This window comes from Salvelinus namaycush, chromosome 22, assembly GCF_016432855.1.
Source record: "Salvelinus namaycush isolate Seneca chromosome 22, SaNama_1.0, whole genome shotgun sequence".
Taxonomy (NCBI): domain Eukaryota; kingdom Metazoa; phylum Chordata; class Actinopteri; order Salmoniformes; family Salmonidae; genus Salvelinus; species Salvelinus namaycush.
The window spans coordinates 26,656,257-26,673,147 of record NC_052328.1 but is presented as its reverse complement, the minus strand read 5'-3'; the positions used below and the strand labels follow the sequence as shown (position 1 = coordinate 26,673,147).

The window sequence follows — 16,891 nt, the reverse complement described above, 5'->3', positions numbered from 1 at the left end:
CGGAAGTGCTGTTTGAAGCTGAAAGTGCATGGAGTACAGTTAGTTAAAAGGATGAGTGGACAACAGTGAAGTCCAAGAATGGAACGAAAAGGGCTAGAATTGTTGTTGAAAAGGAGTCCTTGGGTCCTTGGGAAAAGGGGAACCTTTTTGAAGTCATGAGGATGGTGAAGAAGGTGCTGTGAATAGTGGATGCATTTAAAGTAACCATGACTCAGGAGTGGTATGGTGTTGTGTATCTGTATCTGTAAGAATGTTGTTCATTGACTATAGCTCAGCATTCAACATTATCATTAAGCTCGGGTCCCTGGGTCTGAACCATGCCCTGTGCAACTGGGTCCTGGACTTCCTGATGGACCACCCCCAGGTGGTGAAGGTAGGAACCAACACCACTTCACTGATCCTCAACACAGGGGCCCCACAAGGGTGTGTGCTCAGCCCCCTCCTATACTCCCTGTTCACCCATGGCCACGCACACCTCCAACTCAATCATCAAGTTTGCAGACGACACAACAGTAGTAGGCCTGATTACCAACAATGACGAGACAGCCTACAGGGAGGAGGTGAGGGCCCTGGGAGTGTGGTGTCAGGTAAACAACCTCTCACTCAACGTTAACAAAACAAAGGAGCTGATCGTGGACTTCAGGAAACAGCAGAGGGAGCACCCCCCTATTCATATCGACGGCACCGCAATGGAGAACGTGGAAAGCTTCAAGTTCCTTGGCGTACACATCACGGACAAACTGAAATGGTCCACCCACACAGGCAGTGGAGTGAAGAAGGCGCAACAGCGCCTCTTCAACCTCAGGAGGCTGAAGAAATTTGGCTTGACACCTAAAACTATCACCAACTTTTATAGATGCACAATTGAGAACATCCTGTCGGGCTGTATCACCGCCTGGTACGGCAACTGCACCGCCCGCAACCGCAGGGCTCTCCATAGGGTGGTGCGGTCTGCCCAACACATCACCGGAGGCAAACTACCTGCCATCCAGGACACCTACAGCACCTGATGTCACAGGAAGGCCAAAAAGATCATCAAGGACAGCAACCAAGCTGTTCACCCCCCTATCATCCAGAAGGCGAGGTTAGTACAGGTGCATCAAAGAGACTGAAAAACAGCTTATATCAAGGTCATCAGACTGTTAAATAGCCATCACTAGCACCTTAGAGGCTGCTGCCCTATATACATAGACTTGAAATCACTGTCCACTTTAATAAGGGAACACTGGTCACTTTAATAATGTTGAATTATTTTTCATTACTCATTTCGTGTATATACTGTATTCTATTGTACTGTATTTTAGTCTATGCCGCTCCGACATTGCTCGTCCAAATATTTATATATTCTTAATTCCATTCCTTTATTTTGGATTTGTGTGTATTGTTGTGAATTGTTAGATATTACTGCACTGTTGGAGCTAGAAACACAAGCATTTCGCTACTCCTGCAAAAACATCTGCTGAACACGTGTATGTGACCAATAAAATTAGATTTTGAAGAGCAAAAGGAATGTGCATTGTGGCTCGCGAAATTATCGATGCGTTACGTGGACAGCTTTGATTTTCGTAACAGGGCACTGGTAAAAGGTGTTATCTCTGGCATCCCGTTGGACATTGATAATCAATATCTCAGCCTGTAAGTAGTAGTTAATGTATGTATGACCCGTATGGTGGATGGGGGAAAAATTAGAAAAGTACATCTGTATTACTGATGTTTGATGAAGAGTATCTCCCAACCCATGTAAAGTTGGGATATATAAGGTACGCCGTGAGTTTTTCTGCAAAACCTGCTGAAATGCAAGACGTGTAAAAAGTTTGGCCATGTGTCAAGTGTTTGCAGATGGGAGGAATATGTTATTGAACTGTCTGTGAATGTAAAATGTTGCAACTGTGGTGGTGATCATTTTCCCTGAGTGCCCTGTTAACATGAAAGTCAAGAGGTCGAGGTGTCAAGGATCAGGGCTGTCCAGCTGATCTCCTATGTGGAGGTGGTAAAGAGACTCGATGGGGAAAGTGGCGACAGCGCTGAAGAGATGGTGGTGATGCTCCACAGCCCATTATAAATGTTCCTTGTCAGTCAATAGACCTGGATACACTCATTGTGAAGGCGTATTTTGTAGCGTTTATTGGCACTGTTATAAATTCTATTCTTCAAGTGTCCAAGAAGTCCAACAAGCTTGACATCATTGTGTCTGCGGCCAAAAAAGTATTTGGGGTTTCAAGAGTTCACAGCAGAAGCACTGCAAGGACTACTGTCTCTGGAAGATGGCACAATTCTCCTTGTGAGCCTGTGTAGGAACCTGATGAAATGTTGTTATTTTTTTTTACAGAAAAGCAGGTTGATTTTGATTAGTTACATTTTCTTTATCGTTTTATATGAATATTTTTCACACACATTTTTTCCTTTTTGTGGATCCTTATTATCCACCCGTACAGTAGGTGGCGGCATGCACATCAAATTGTTGCGAACGCTGTTATACCAGAGAAGAAGGAAAACAAGGTTCTGAGAAGTACAGTGGGTTCTTGTTCAAAATGGTAAGAGTTAAGGTTAGGGTATGGTTAGGGTAGGGGTTAAGGTTAGAGTTTAGGGCACAGACGTCCCAAAGATCTCGGATAGGGCTAACCAGTACAGGGACAACAGCGCGCATTCGTGTACTGTCTCTTTAAATGCGTAATTTTGCTCTGCTCATGCTCGGAGCTTTGTCCAGGAGTTTCCCTGTCGAAAACCAGCTGTGCGAGTATCATCACGTAAGGAGGGGAGTCGTGTTATTCATCGGTGAATATCGCTTTCTCTGACAAGGATTAACATTTTTTTTATGCAAATAAGCGTCCTTATCTTCAGTGAAGGGGTCTAAACTGAAAGTGGGAAAAAGCGGAACGGAGAACGGTCAACTTGATCTATTTGTCCGGGTTGCTGCATTCTCCACCGCAGCGAACAACATCCACAACCGACTCTTGCAATGGAAACTGGGATCCAGAACTAACATCCCAGGATCAATCCTGTGACCTTTTATTTTCTTCCAGTTTTTCGGGAAGCATTAGGATGGTGAACTTGAAAATTGCTTGGAAAATACTTAATTTAGAATACAACTTAGAAAACACGCCGATTTTCTTTGGTTTTTAAAATGGCTTCTTAGCCTCTGGGAATAACGCTGTGAGCATTCATTAACGTTAGTTCAAGAAAGTTTAATAGGAGTGTATAAAGTCAGTACACATTTGCAGGCTTTGTTGTCTGAGGAGAGATGCTTTAGTTGCGGAACTCCAGCAATATGCTCAGACTCAACTATGTTTCTATAGCCAATAAATAAGCCAATTTGAATGTTTGAGTGTATTTAGCTTCATGGCTAGGCTATCCCACGCCTACACCAAACCTTTGCTCACAAAGTATTCATTACCGATAAGTGACATTTTAATTGAGTCACTCAATCTGTGAATAAGGGAGTCTTAACCAGAAAAGGAGACCTTTACCTGTTTCTAAAGTAAAATGGGAGGGGACTGCCGAGGAATGCATCTATGCACATGGACTAGATATCCAAATATGCGACCCCAGGACATCAAAATATATTTGGGGGCATTCCTTATGCTGTACTTGGTGTTTTACACCGAAGCCACAGTCTCCAAGTCCTGTGATAAAAATTGCTTTTCTGGGAAATGCATCAATGGAACTTGCGTCTGTGACCAAGGATGGGTTGGAGCCCAGTGTCAACACTGTCAGGGAAGATTCAAGTAAGTATCCGCAAATATACTGTTTCAAAGTAACATTCTAATACTTTCTAACCAGTGTTCAAAGACAAAGTCTACTTTCTCTTACGCCTGCTACGTTAAGTTAAAGTCCACTAGACATTATTACAACCTCGCTCGGTCGGAAGTAGCCTATTATTGACTTGCAGCTAATCAAAGACAGACCGTACGGTATGAAGATAGGCTAAAGCTGCTTCTCCAATACATGTCATGGCGACGTTGGCAAGCTAAGCTGATGCGTAGAAATACGTCATCGTGTCTATAAAGGTCGTCTCGCGCCCAATTGCGCATGTGTAGGCCATCAAATCACAGGCACTCCTTCGATATAAAGTTGTTTTGGACGAAAATTAAAACGTGTCCGTTTGTCACTTTCACAAGGGTGGAGTAATAACATGTTCAAGTACTTAAGACATTGCCTCGAATCTAGGTTGTGCCTTTTAGATTTCGAGAAAATTAACAACTAAAGGAAGAATTTTTCACCTTTCTCATTGACTTTTCAAACCCTGGCCTGGTTTATTTCACAAGCGTTCCCGGAAGTCTCGCGATGTTGCTCCTCTGGGTTTAGAAACTATGCGCGGATGCTTATGAATCACCAAAACAATATCAAGATTCGTGACACCTTAACCCCGGCGCATTCCTTTGTTATTGCTCTCTGCCACGCTACAATATAAAGCCTTTACATTTCATTCAAGGGTGGTAATTGTACAAATGATTATCTTTGTGGATTCATATCGATTTCCCAATCAAATATCCCTGGCAACAGTCACCTTAGACTCAACAGACAAATATACAGTATGTAATGGACAGTAGACTAAGCCATGTTTTTTTTGTGGTCCTTGTCGTTGGGGCTTGCTATTGCTGGCAATTCATGGCTGACTACCTGTATAGATCGAGTGGAAAATAGTGAATTCCTACTCAATGTTAAGTGTTGTGATTGCCAGTGTTAGGGAAGTTACTCTGAACGTATAGTTTACCAAGCTACCAATTACTTCACATTGGAAGAAGTTAAGCTACCCTTTAAAAAATATTAGTTTACTTAACTAAAGTTACTTTGAAAAAATTGTTCACTACATCCAAACTACTTAATGATGAAATATCATTTCTAAATCTGAAATTTCATAGACTACAAATTGCAATCAATCTGTTAGTTTTTGTGTTTAGTCGGCTAAATTACACTATGTTTCAAGTGAGATTGGTAGGTCTAATGCCGAAAAAGAAAGGACATTTTCTGGCATAAAATGTAGTGTGTAGTTCAAGTAGTTAGCTACACCGCTATATGGTAAAAAAACGTTATGAACTACTGAAAACACAACCAAGATTTGAATTTAGTTCAACAACCACCAAGCTACTGCAAAATGTAGTTCACTACTTCCAAACACTGGTGATTTGATAATGAACACATTACTTATTGCTGGCAGTTTGATTGTGTAAACTATATTATAACTGGTCCACATGATTGGAAATAGTGAATATGTAGGCATATTTGATTATGATCAACCATCCCTGAGTCAGAGTTGCTTTAGGGGAGGGTCTACTGATTTCCCCCCCCCCTTTAGTACAGGCCTTGATTGATGGCCTGTATTGGCCTAATGTGAGGAGCTGAGGTCACCTCCCCTCTTGTCAGAAAGGAATCAGCACCTTAATGCCATCATGCAGCTACTTTCACACCTTGACCATCTGTCAACATCCTCTGGACTCGCAATTAAAAAGAAAAGGTAGACACTACTGGGTCACACTTGTCAAATCTGGGTTGAATTGGGTTAAAACCTGCATGTCCATCGGGATGCAAATAACAGCACATTTTAATCCCTTAGATTAAATCTATTCAGGAAATTGGTCACACTTAACCTTAAATTTCCCAGGCAGATGTGGTTACATGGAATTTATTTTTATTTGATGCACTAAATTAGCAACAGGTGAAGTCCTTTCATACAAAGTTGTGGAACTATTTCAGTGCTGCAATATTACTTAGGCCTATCTGCATTACTTTGTAACTACTGGTAAATAACTAATTACTGTCATATTTCTAAAATACCAATCATATATATATATATATATATGAACTAAAGACAACTTAATCTACTAATCAAGTCTAATATAAATTTTATCCATGTTCAGCAGAGGATATTCTTTACCTCAATCTTTTGGGATTTTAAGGGTCATGGATCCAGTTTTATGTGGGACTAGTAATGTTTTTTGGAGGGTAAATGGGGATGTGCAGGTAGGATGGTTAAAAATAGTGTATTGCCAGGTCATGTGAGAATGGGAACTAGATCTAACCTGAGTGTGGGGCACTGAAGAGGGATTTTAGGCAGCAATTTAGAAACAACTTCTCTGGTTTTAAACAGCCTATGTGGCATTGATATGAGTCAGAAACATTCATTCTAGTGTCAAAATGTACTACAAAGTGTAAATAGGAAAATGTTGGTGATAAAGTCAGTCTCATCTAAAACTGAGTTTTGTGAGTATGTCACAATTTACTGGAAGTTTGAGTATGGATTACCCAGTGCCGACTAACACGAGAGAAGCAGCTGTGCTGATTGCGCTCTATCAGCTGCGCACACTATATCCAGTCATAGCAGCCAGAAACTCCAGATAGTGAGACAGACCTGCCCATTACGCGGCGCCTCATGTCGCCCATGTTATGTTGAACTCTTGTTCCTAGGCCCTTTATGAAGTGGCCACATGCTGATTGATGTGTTTTGATAGTGTAAACCACTTAAGTTTGCCACTTTTTGGGGCAAAATTTGAATTGAGACAATCAGAGCGCGCTTGTATCCAAACTGCAACTGCATTCGGGAACATCTCATGTCCCCCGCAACCTGTTTTGTAACATGATTCCCTATGAAACACTACCAGACAAACGTGCACACACTAGTAATAGATAGTGTGAAAGTTGTAAGAAACAAAACGGCACACATTGCCACTCGCCAGTGACTTGATAAGCTGATTGTGGCCTGGATGCTCAATGTGCCTGCTAGCTACTAGTGGTTTTGGGCACTGATAAACAGTGTGTAACTTGTGATTTATTTACAAAAGTTTGACAGCTTGCAGATGAGGTTGTAGATGTGATGTTGTTCTCAAAAATCAGTCCTGAGCGCGCAGCCAGACTTTCCCGACTCGATAGACTGTCTGAAGTGCACTGATTCGTTTTTCATGCACATTTTTTTTAAAACTTGAGAAATACACCATACACCTTTGTTGGCTATGCTGTTGCTACGGTGACTTAGGAGGGACAAACAACAGTAATTGCCCGGGTACGATATGCAAACATAACACACTCACATCAAACCACACCCCCAAGACAACTCTTGTTTAGCATTTCTTAATGAGCAATCTTCAAAACGAGGCCAAATCAGGAAGTTCAGTCGCCTTTTAATGAAGTGCCACCACCTGTGATTAAATTAAAGCTGGTCATTTCATCCCACTCAAACCCTTCAGTTTGTTCATCTTATCAACCACAAGTGTTTTGTTCTTACCTTGGCTGATTTTTAAAGGGACAATCTGCACTTGCTACATCCATTTTTGGTTTTTATAAATTAATTATATACCCATTGATTCTTAAAGAATATAACTTATCAATGCCTTATTAACTTTGTTCAACTGTCACACCCCACCAGTACCAAAAATATATAAGCGTGTTTTACTTCTATGTTTGTAAACGTTGTAAATGTAAAAAAAAAAAAATACACTTTAGCTTCAACATGGTTACAACTATAATTTGGATATCATGCATGGTCAGATCTTGCATCCATAGCTCTGTGAATTTGAGTTGTTTAATTTCTCCAGACCCATCACTCAGCGGTGACCGCTTTGTTATTGTTTCAACTTCGGATTGGCCCTTTAATGTCCATGCTGTCTGTATTATGTTCTAAAATGGACCAGATTTGAATGCCATAAATGGCAAGTGTACCTGTCTGGAATCCAGTATAATTAATTGGACAATAACGGGTTCATTATCAGTGTCAAATAGTGAAGTTGGAAGGGCTCCCGAGTGGCGCAGCGGTCTAAGGCACTGCATTTCAGTGCTAGAGGCGTCACTACAGACCCTGGTTAAATTCCAGGCTGTATCACAACCGGCCGCGAATTGGAGCACAATTGGCCCAGCGTTGTCTGGGTTAGGGTTAGGCCGTCATTGTAAATAAGAATTTGTTCTTAACTGACTTGCCTAGATAAATAAAGGTGAAATAAATAAAAAGTGCACAGATGCTGTGGGAGGTTGTAAGTGCCAATCAAAGAGAGAACGAAAGATACATTAAAAAGAAATTGTTGTGCATCACATCAGCGGTTCGATTGTTTTCAGCGAATCATCTCACCTGTGGATGGCATACACAATGTCAGGGGGAAATCGGAGTTTAGCAGAGTGGAAACAGCTTGCTGTGTTGGTCTATTGAGTTAGTTATCTGTGATTTTTTTATGGTACTGTGGCCCCTCTAGTCTGTTTCCCTGAGTGTGACTGTCTGACTCCCACAGGCTGGTTGCTGCAAATGGATTCAGACAGGCAGATTACATCTTGCAGTTCCACCCATACATTAATTATTCACACAAACAAACAGTTACAACCCAGATGCTGCCAAAACCAAAATGCAGACTATGAGCACTTGTAGGCATCCTAAATAAAAAAGATGCTTGCTCATAATCTTACAGCGTGGTAGAGGTCAAATTTAAGTTTGTTGTTTTGAATGCAGAACTGAAAAAATGTCTTTCTCTCTGACAGTTTTACTGTCAATGAAGGACTTTTGTTATTTTATTCTCAGTCTCGTTATATGAAACAGTGAGGGTTACGAGTGGACATAAAGTTGAGGAGATTGTATTCAGACCCCTTGACTTTTTCCACATTTTGTTACGTTACAGACTTATTCTACAATGGATGAAACAATTGCCCCCTTATCAATCTACACACAATACCCCATAATGACAAAGCAACATTTTTTTTGTTGACATTTTTGCTAATCTATTCAAAATAAAAAACAGAAATACCTTATTTACATAAGTATTCACACCCTTTGCTATGAGTATCGAAATTGAGCTCGGGTGCATCTTGTTTCCATTGATCATCCTTTAGATGTTTCTACAACTTGATTGGAGTCCACTTGTGGTAAATTAATGATTTGGAAAGGCACACACTTGTCTATATTAGGTGCCACAGTTGACAGTTCATATAAGAGCAAAAACCAAGCCATGAGGTCCACGGAATTGTCCGTAGAGCTCCGAGACAGGGTTGTGTTGAGGCACAGATCTGGGGAAGGGTACCAAAACATTTCTGCAGCATTGAAGGTCCCAAGAACAGGGGCCTCATCATTCAAAAAATGGACAAACTGAGCAATTTGGGGAGAAGGGCCTTGGTCAGGGAAGTGACCAATAACCCAATGCTCACTCTGACAGAACTCCAGAGTTCCTCTGTGGCCATGGGAAGACCTTCCAGAATGACAACCATCTCTGCAGCACTCTACCAATCAGGCCTTTATGGTAGAGTGGCCAGACGGAAGCCACTCTTCAATAAAAGGCACATGACAGCCCGCTTGGAGTTTGCCAAAAAGCACCTAAAGGACTCTGACCAGAAAGAAGATTCTCTGGTCTGATGAAACCAAGATTGAACTCTTTGGCCTAAATGCCAAGCATCACGTCTGGAGGAAACCTGGCATCATCCCTACGGTGAAGCATGGTGGTGGCAGTCAGGATCAAGGGAAAGATGTAGGGAGCTTGGTACAACGAGATCCTTTATGACAACCTGCTCCAGAGTGCTCAGGACCTCAGACTGGGGCGAAGGTTCACCTTCCAACAGGACAACAACCCTAAGCACACAGCCAAGACAGCTCAGGAATGTCTTCCAGGCAAGTCTCTGAATGTCCTTCAGAGGCCCAGCCAGAGCCCGGACTTGAACCCGATTGAACATCTCTGGAGAAACCTGAAAATAGCTGTGCAGCAACACTCCCCATCCAACCTGACAGAGCTTGAGATGATCTGCAGAGAAGAATAGGAGAAACTCCACAAATACAGGTGTACCGAGCTTGTAGCGTCATACCCAAGAAGACTCGGGGCTGTAATCGCTGCCAAAGGTGCATCAAGAAAGTACTGAGTAAAGGGTCTGAATACTTATGTAAATGTGATATTTCCGTAAAAAAGAAATTAACAAATGTGAAAGAATTTATTTGAAAAAGACTGGTTTAGTCATTATGGGGTATTGTGTGTAGCTTGATGAAGGAGAAAAACATTTAATTAATGTTTGAATAAGTCTATAATTTAACAAAATGTGGAAAAAGTCAAGGGGTCTGAATACTTTCTGAATGCACTGTATACTCCCACACTTTACTTTCCTCTCCCTTTATCTCTTTCTCAATTTCTTTCTTTCTTTAATCAAGCTAGAGCTAGTTGCACCAACAACCTATTTCTCCTGTTTTTAAAGTGGTTGATGGGGGTGAATACAGCACTGGTATATTGTGCACTTAGCGAGGGATAATAATGTGCTTCTCTTTCAAAGGAAACTTGTGATATGGAGGATTCAAGGCCTCTTCTTTTAAACTTGCCTTTTTAAGACTTTCCTAATTGGAATTTTCCGGACTCTCATCCCATTACAAACATGCTGAGTGCATTCATTTAGTTCATTTATTTCCCAAGCAGCACTTGCTGGTGTCATGTGCACTGAATTAATCAAACATTGTACAAGTCATTGAACTCTGAAGAGAAGATTCAAGTATTTGTAAATCTCTATAGAAGCTGTACTTACCTACAGATAAGGTCATTCCCACTAGGAATAAAATCCCAGTTAGACAAAAATATGAGAATCACAAAGTTATGGACACAATGTCAATCAGAGCATCCTGGGAAGGAAGAACATACAGTATCTAATTAAGGAGCTTAGATATTTCTACTTCCCCTCATCTCCCTCTCTCCATCCCCTCATCTCCCTCTCCATCCCCGCATCTCCCTCTCCATCCCTTCATCTCCCTCTCTCGCTCCATCCCCTCATCCCCCTCTCTCCATCGCCTCATCCATCTCTCTCCATTTCTTATCTGTATTTCTTGAAGTTGTTGTAAGCTGACTGAGCTCTGAGGAGCACCATGGACATTGCGATGTAGAGACAAAATTAACACGTATTACAATCTGTATTCTTTGCTGCATTTCCCCCATCTAGTCTATTTTCATTTGTTGCTCCTCAGTCCGTCAAGTCCTGATGTGCTTGTCTATAACTTCACTTGGGGTGTGGAATTTGGAAATGGATCAGAGCGTGCAAACTGAATCTAGTGAGCTCATCCATATGTAGACAAGAAGGGGAATGAAGTGTCCTAAACATGAAGGCCTTCTTTCCTGCACGGACAGACTGAACAGCTCTGAGAGGGGTAAATGGGTGAAGGCTTTGAGAACGAAGTGATTGTACAGTTGCTTTGAGACCATGACACTGTATTTATAGAGCAGAGAACATCAAGTACTTCTTTTTACACGGCCTCACTTAGTTTCCTCTGCATCCAAACCCTCTGGGGGTGTCCTGAAAATGGTGTCACATATAGAGACTAGGTGGTGGGAAACAGCACTGCACAGAGCAGACTGAAAGAGAACTACTGTACATGTGTGCATGCAAAAAGTACAGTAACATTGTACTGGACCCTGCTCACCTTATATTGGTCAATACTCTTTGTTATCAGGATGGGATCTCTGAATATGGACACAATTAGGGCCTCTAGATTTATACAGACATATGAGACCTTTTAAATGAGAATGGTCTCCTCACAAATCCCCCAGAGCTCCTCCCACTAGAACACATTATATAAATGCACTATATTGTATTGGGTTGCTGTGTGTCTTTTAATACTATACATACTGTGATGTACTGATATTATAAAAAAAAAAAACTCATGACAGCGTTCATTTGTGGTCAGTAAGAGACGGCTATGATGTGGTGGACTGAACCACTTGTTCAGTCTCCCGTATCCCAGTCATCATCTAAATATTCGGTCCTCCAATAGGATTAACTGTAAAACAACATGATATTAAAGAGCATGTCCGATATAAATATAGCCATGTTGGTTTGTCATCCCGATGGATCAAGATACTCTGCTCTCCCAGCATCATCAACAATGAAGAAAATTCAAATAGACCCAGGTTACATTTAAGTTGAAACAAACCTTGATGTCTGACCAGTTTGTACTGTAGAAATGGCTTGCCTGTCCCAGGTTGATGGGTGGTGTCTGTTCCAGTGTTCATGTGTGGAGGGAGGGAATGATTGAGGGAGGGAAGGAAGTGGTAGGAGTCTAGTTCTCACAGGCGTAGCCTACATATTTTGTTTGTCTGAGAACACGGGAGTGACCTCTTACATCACCAAACATGTGTTTGTCATACAGCACTGTGTGTGTGTGTGTGGTAATTTATGCATGTTTAAGCCTCAGGCGGGGTACAGCTGACGGCTGCTATGTTTTTGTGCACAGTGAACTGAAATAGCCTACGTGTGGAGCTGAGCTGTGTGTTTAAAGGGTAGGGTGGGGGAGGGCTGGATGGCCATCTGTCCAGAGAGCGCGTTAATCCTGCTATGATGAGAGCGAGGGCCTTGTCTCATGTAAGAACACACACACACACACACACACACACACACACACAGAGTTCCAAATGCATGTGTGTAACACATGACTCATGCCCTCCCTGTTTTCCCAGAGACTAGAAAGCCTTGAGGTACCAACAATGTCACTCTCTTTTCTATAACCATCACCATGGGATTGTCATGGAGAATGAGAGAATGCTTGTTGTGATTTGGAAAGTGGAACAATGTGGTCTGCTTTCTTTCTAAGTTGTTTTAATCATTGCTTGTTTCCATCTCTGTTGAGTATACCCACTGCCTTTTGGTGGTTGTCATTCTACAAATGTAGATATAGAAATACAATTGCAACACGTATATACAATGTCTTCAGGAAGTTTTCATACCCCTTGACATTTAGTTGTGTTACGACCTGAATTCAAAGTGGATTAAATAGATTTTTATTCTCTCACCCATCTACACACAATGCTCAATAATGACAAAGTGAACATGTTTTTTGAAATTTAAGCACATTTTGTGCACATAAATGCAGATATATCTCATTTTTGTACAGTACCAGTCAAAAGCTTGGACACACCTACTCATTCCAGGGGTTTTCTTTGTTTTTACTATTTTCTACATTGTAGAATAATAGTGAAGACATCAAAACAATGAAATAACACATATGGAATCATGTAGTAACCAAAAAAGTGTTAAACAAATCAAAATGTATGTTTATGTTTCAAAGCCTATTGGATGACAATTTGTTCTTAACTAAGACAAAATATTTAATAATTTACTTTTTTTTGTACACCATGGGTATAGCAGATCCTCTTATTGTATGGGACACTTTCAAATGTACTTTTAGAGGCCATTCAATACAATACTCATCATTAAAACAAAAGCAGTTTAGGTCAAAAGAGATTAGACTAATAAAGGAAATAGAGGAAGTAGCAGAGCAAGTAGATGGTAATGGAAACTGTACTATAGAGGCACAAAATAGGTTAGAGGAAAAACAAAAATAAATGGAGATACTTATTCAAGAACAATGAAGTGTAATCTATCAAAAATAAAGCAAATTGGATGGAAAATGGTGAAAAATGCACAACATTTTTCTTGAATCTTCAACATAGAAATTCTACCAAAAATAATTTACAGAAACTCGTTACAAATGATGGAGTTATCCATGATTCACCAAATTATATTTTGAAAGAGGAAGCTAAATATTTTAAGCATATGTTTTCTTTTCGGTCTCCTCCATTTCCACTGAATTATGTTAACTAGAATTTCTTTCATCATCATAATAATAATAATGAAAAATTAACAAATTTACAGAAGGACCTGTGTGAAGGCCAACTTACAGAAGAGGAACTTTTTGAGGCAATAAAATCTTTTCAGTCTGGAAAAACACCAGGGCTTGACGGTATACCAGTAGAGGTATATCAGACCTTTTTTGATGTACTGAAAGATCCATTATTAGCATGTTTTAATTACTCTTATACAAATGGTAGACTTTTAGGTACTCAACAAGAAGGTTTGATTTCATTACTACTACAACATGACCCAGGTGGTAAATATAAAGATCCAGTCCATTTAAAAAGACTGGAGGCCTTTAACACTTCAATGTTGTGAACATTTTGGTGAATCTCTTATGCAATGGGTTAAAGTTATGTACAGCAACCCCAGATGTAAATAATGGTTACTTCTCAGAAACTATTGAGCTTTTAAGAGGAGTTAAACAAGGCTGTCCATTGTCTCCATATCTATTTATTATGGCCATTGAAATGCTAGCTATTAAAATGAGATCCAACAAGAACATAAAAGGGTTAGAAATCCAGGGGATAAAAACAAAAGTGTCAATGTATGCTGATGACTCTAGTTTTTTCTTGAATCTGCAATCTGTATCCCTGCACCGTCTCGTTGAAGATCTGGATCACTTTTCCAGCCTCTCAGGATTAAAACCTAGTTTTGACAAGTGTACCATATTACGTATTGGATCGTTAAAAATAGTGTTTACACTACCTTGTAGTTTACCAATAAAAGGGGCGGATGGTGAAGTAGACATACTTGATATTCACATCTCAAAAAATATATATGAACTTACCACAATTAATTTCAATAGAAATTTAGCAAAAATAGATAAGATTCTGCAACCATCAAGAGGTAAATACTTTTTATGTATGTACTATTTATGGAATATCACATTGATTAACTCTTTGGTCCTATCACAGTTTACTTACTTACTAATGGCACTGCCTACTCCAGATGACTCTTAAACATTTATTTATTTATTTTATTTATTTTTATCATATGAGCAAGAAATATTTCGTTTTATTTGGAGTGCTAAGCCAGACAATTAAACGTGCCTATTTATATAATGAATATGAGTTTGGGGGGCTAACATTATTAAATAATAAAGCTAGAAACCTCTCATTAAAAGCTTCACTCTGTCAGGGTTGTGTGCAGAGAAGTAGCGGAGTCAAGCGCAGGACACAGGTGTTGAGCGAAACCACAGCGTTTACTCAAATTCAGCAAAATTCCTCAAATGGAATAATAACAAACACAAACGTAATAACAACAACCACTAACGCAACAAACAATCACGGACAAAACAGAAATGAATGCCAGAGGGTTAAATAGGGAACATGATAGGGGAATTGAAACCAGGTGTGTATAATACAGACAAAACAAAACGAAACTGAAAAATGGATCGATGGTGACTAGAAAGCCGGTGACGTCGACTGCCGAACACCACCCGAACAAGGAGAAGGGCCGACTTCGGCGGAAGTCGTGACACACTCATACATAAGTTATACTTAAACTCAAATGGTTCTCCCAGTAGATTATTAAGAAAGACCTTTTTTTTTTGCCTTTTTGGCTTCATCAGATTACAATTGATCATTTCCGACTAATTGAAAATGAAATTTTGTTTGAAGTATCGCCCTTTCTTAAACAAGCTGTACAAAGCTGGTTACAATTTCAGTTTTATCTTCCAGAAAAGATGCAACAAATGTTATGGTTAAACTCAAATATACTGATTAATAAAAAAACATTCTTTATGGAATAAAAATAAAGGTATTATATTTATTAATGATATATTATGAATAGAAACGGAGGAGTTATGTCACATGCAGTTATCGAAAATATATGGGAATATCTGCTCAATCCAAACGTACAACCAACTGATTGCAGCACTACCACAAAAATGGAGGAGGCAAGTGGAAAAGGGAGAAGATAGGCAACTTGTTTGCCTGCCATATATAAAAGATACAAATTGTCTGAAAGGAACTGGCATAAATAGAAAAATATACCAGTTTCATTTGAGGACAAAAATGTTGACAGCTGCGCCATACAGGTTGCAAAATAAATGGGAGGAGTTTTTCGATGTACCGATTCCATGGCACATGGTTTATGAACTGGTACAAAAAACTACACTTGATTCAAGACTTCGAGTTTTTCAATTTAAATTATATAACATTCTTGCCACCAACAGAATGCTATATATATATATATATACTGCTCAAAAAAATAAAGGGAACACTAAAATAACACATCCTAGATCTGAATGAATGAAATATTCTTATTAAATACTTTTTTCTTTACATAGTTGAATGTGCTGACGACAAAATCACACAAGTTATCAATGGAAATCAAATTTATCAACCCATGGAGGTCTGGATTTGGAGTCACACTCAAAATTAAAGTGGAAAACCACACTACAGGCTGATCCAACTTTGATGTAATGTCCTTAAAACAAGTCAAAATGAGGCTCAGTAGTGTGTGTGGCCTCCACTTGCCTGTATGACCTCCCTACAACGCCTGGGCATGCTCCTGATGAGGTGGCGGATGGTCTCCTGAGGGATCTCCTCCCAGACCTGGACTAAAGCATCCGCCAACTACAGGACATTCTGTGGTGCAACGTGGCGTTGGTGGATGGAGCGAGACATGATGTCCCAGATGTGCTCAATTGGATTCAGGTCTGGGGAACGGGCGGGCCAGTCCATAGCATCAATGCATTCCTCTTGCAGGAACTGCTGACACACTCCAGCCACATGAGGTCTAGCATTGTCTTGCATTAGGAGGAACCCAGGGCCAACCGCACCAGCATATGGTCTCACAAGGGGTCTGAGGATCTCATCTCGGTACCTAATGGCAGTCAGGCTACCTCTGGCGAGCACATGGAGGGCTGTGCGGCCCCCCAAAGAAATGCCACCCCACACCATGACTGACCCACCGCCAAACCGGTCATGCTGGAGGATGTTGAAGGCAGCAGAACGTTCTCCACGGCGTCTCCAGACTCTCACGTCTGCCACATGTGCGTGTGAACCTGCTTTCATCTGTGAAGAGCACAGGGCGCCAGTGGCGAATTTGCCAATCTTGGTGTTCTCTGGCAAATGCCAAACGTCCTGCACGGTGTTGGGCTGTAAGCACAACCCCCACCTGTGGACGTCGGGCCCTCATACCACCCTCATGGAGTCTGTTTCTGACCGTTTGAGCAGACACATGCACATTTGTGGCCTGCTGGAGGTCATTTTGCAGGGCTCTGGCAGTGCTCCTCCTTGCACAAAGGCAGAGGTAGCGGTCCTGCTGCTGGGTTGTTGCCCTCCTACGGCCTCCTCCACGTCTCCTGATGTACTGGCCTGTC

At 40.8% G+C, this 16,891-nt stretch overlaps 1 protein-coding gene across 2 annotated transcripts in view; it reads left to right on the top strand.

The window, feature by feature from the left end:
* Positions 1–2,593: 2,593 nt before the first annotated feature.
* LOC120017702 (attractin-like protein 1) overlaps positions 2,594–16,891 on the top strand; it is a 314,009-nt gene continuing 299,711 nt past the window's right edge. Inside the window, exon 1 of one of the 2 annotated variants that reach the window (XM_038960633.1) lies at positions 2,594–3,725. In XM_038960633.1, coding sequence (XP_038816561.1) covers positions 3,484–3,725 — 242 coding nt within the window. In that variant the 5' untranslated portion in view covers positions 2,594–3,483. The remainder of the gene's footprint in view (positions 3,726–16,891) is intronic. The other variant, XM_038960634.1, reaches the window with a different exon arrangement.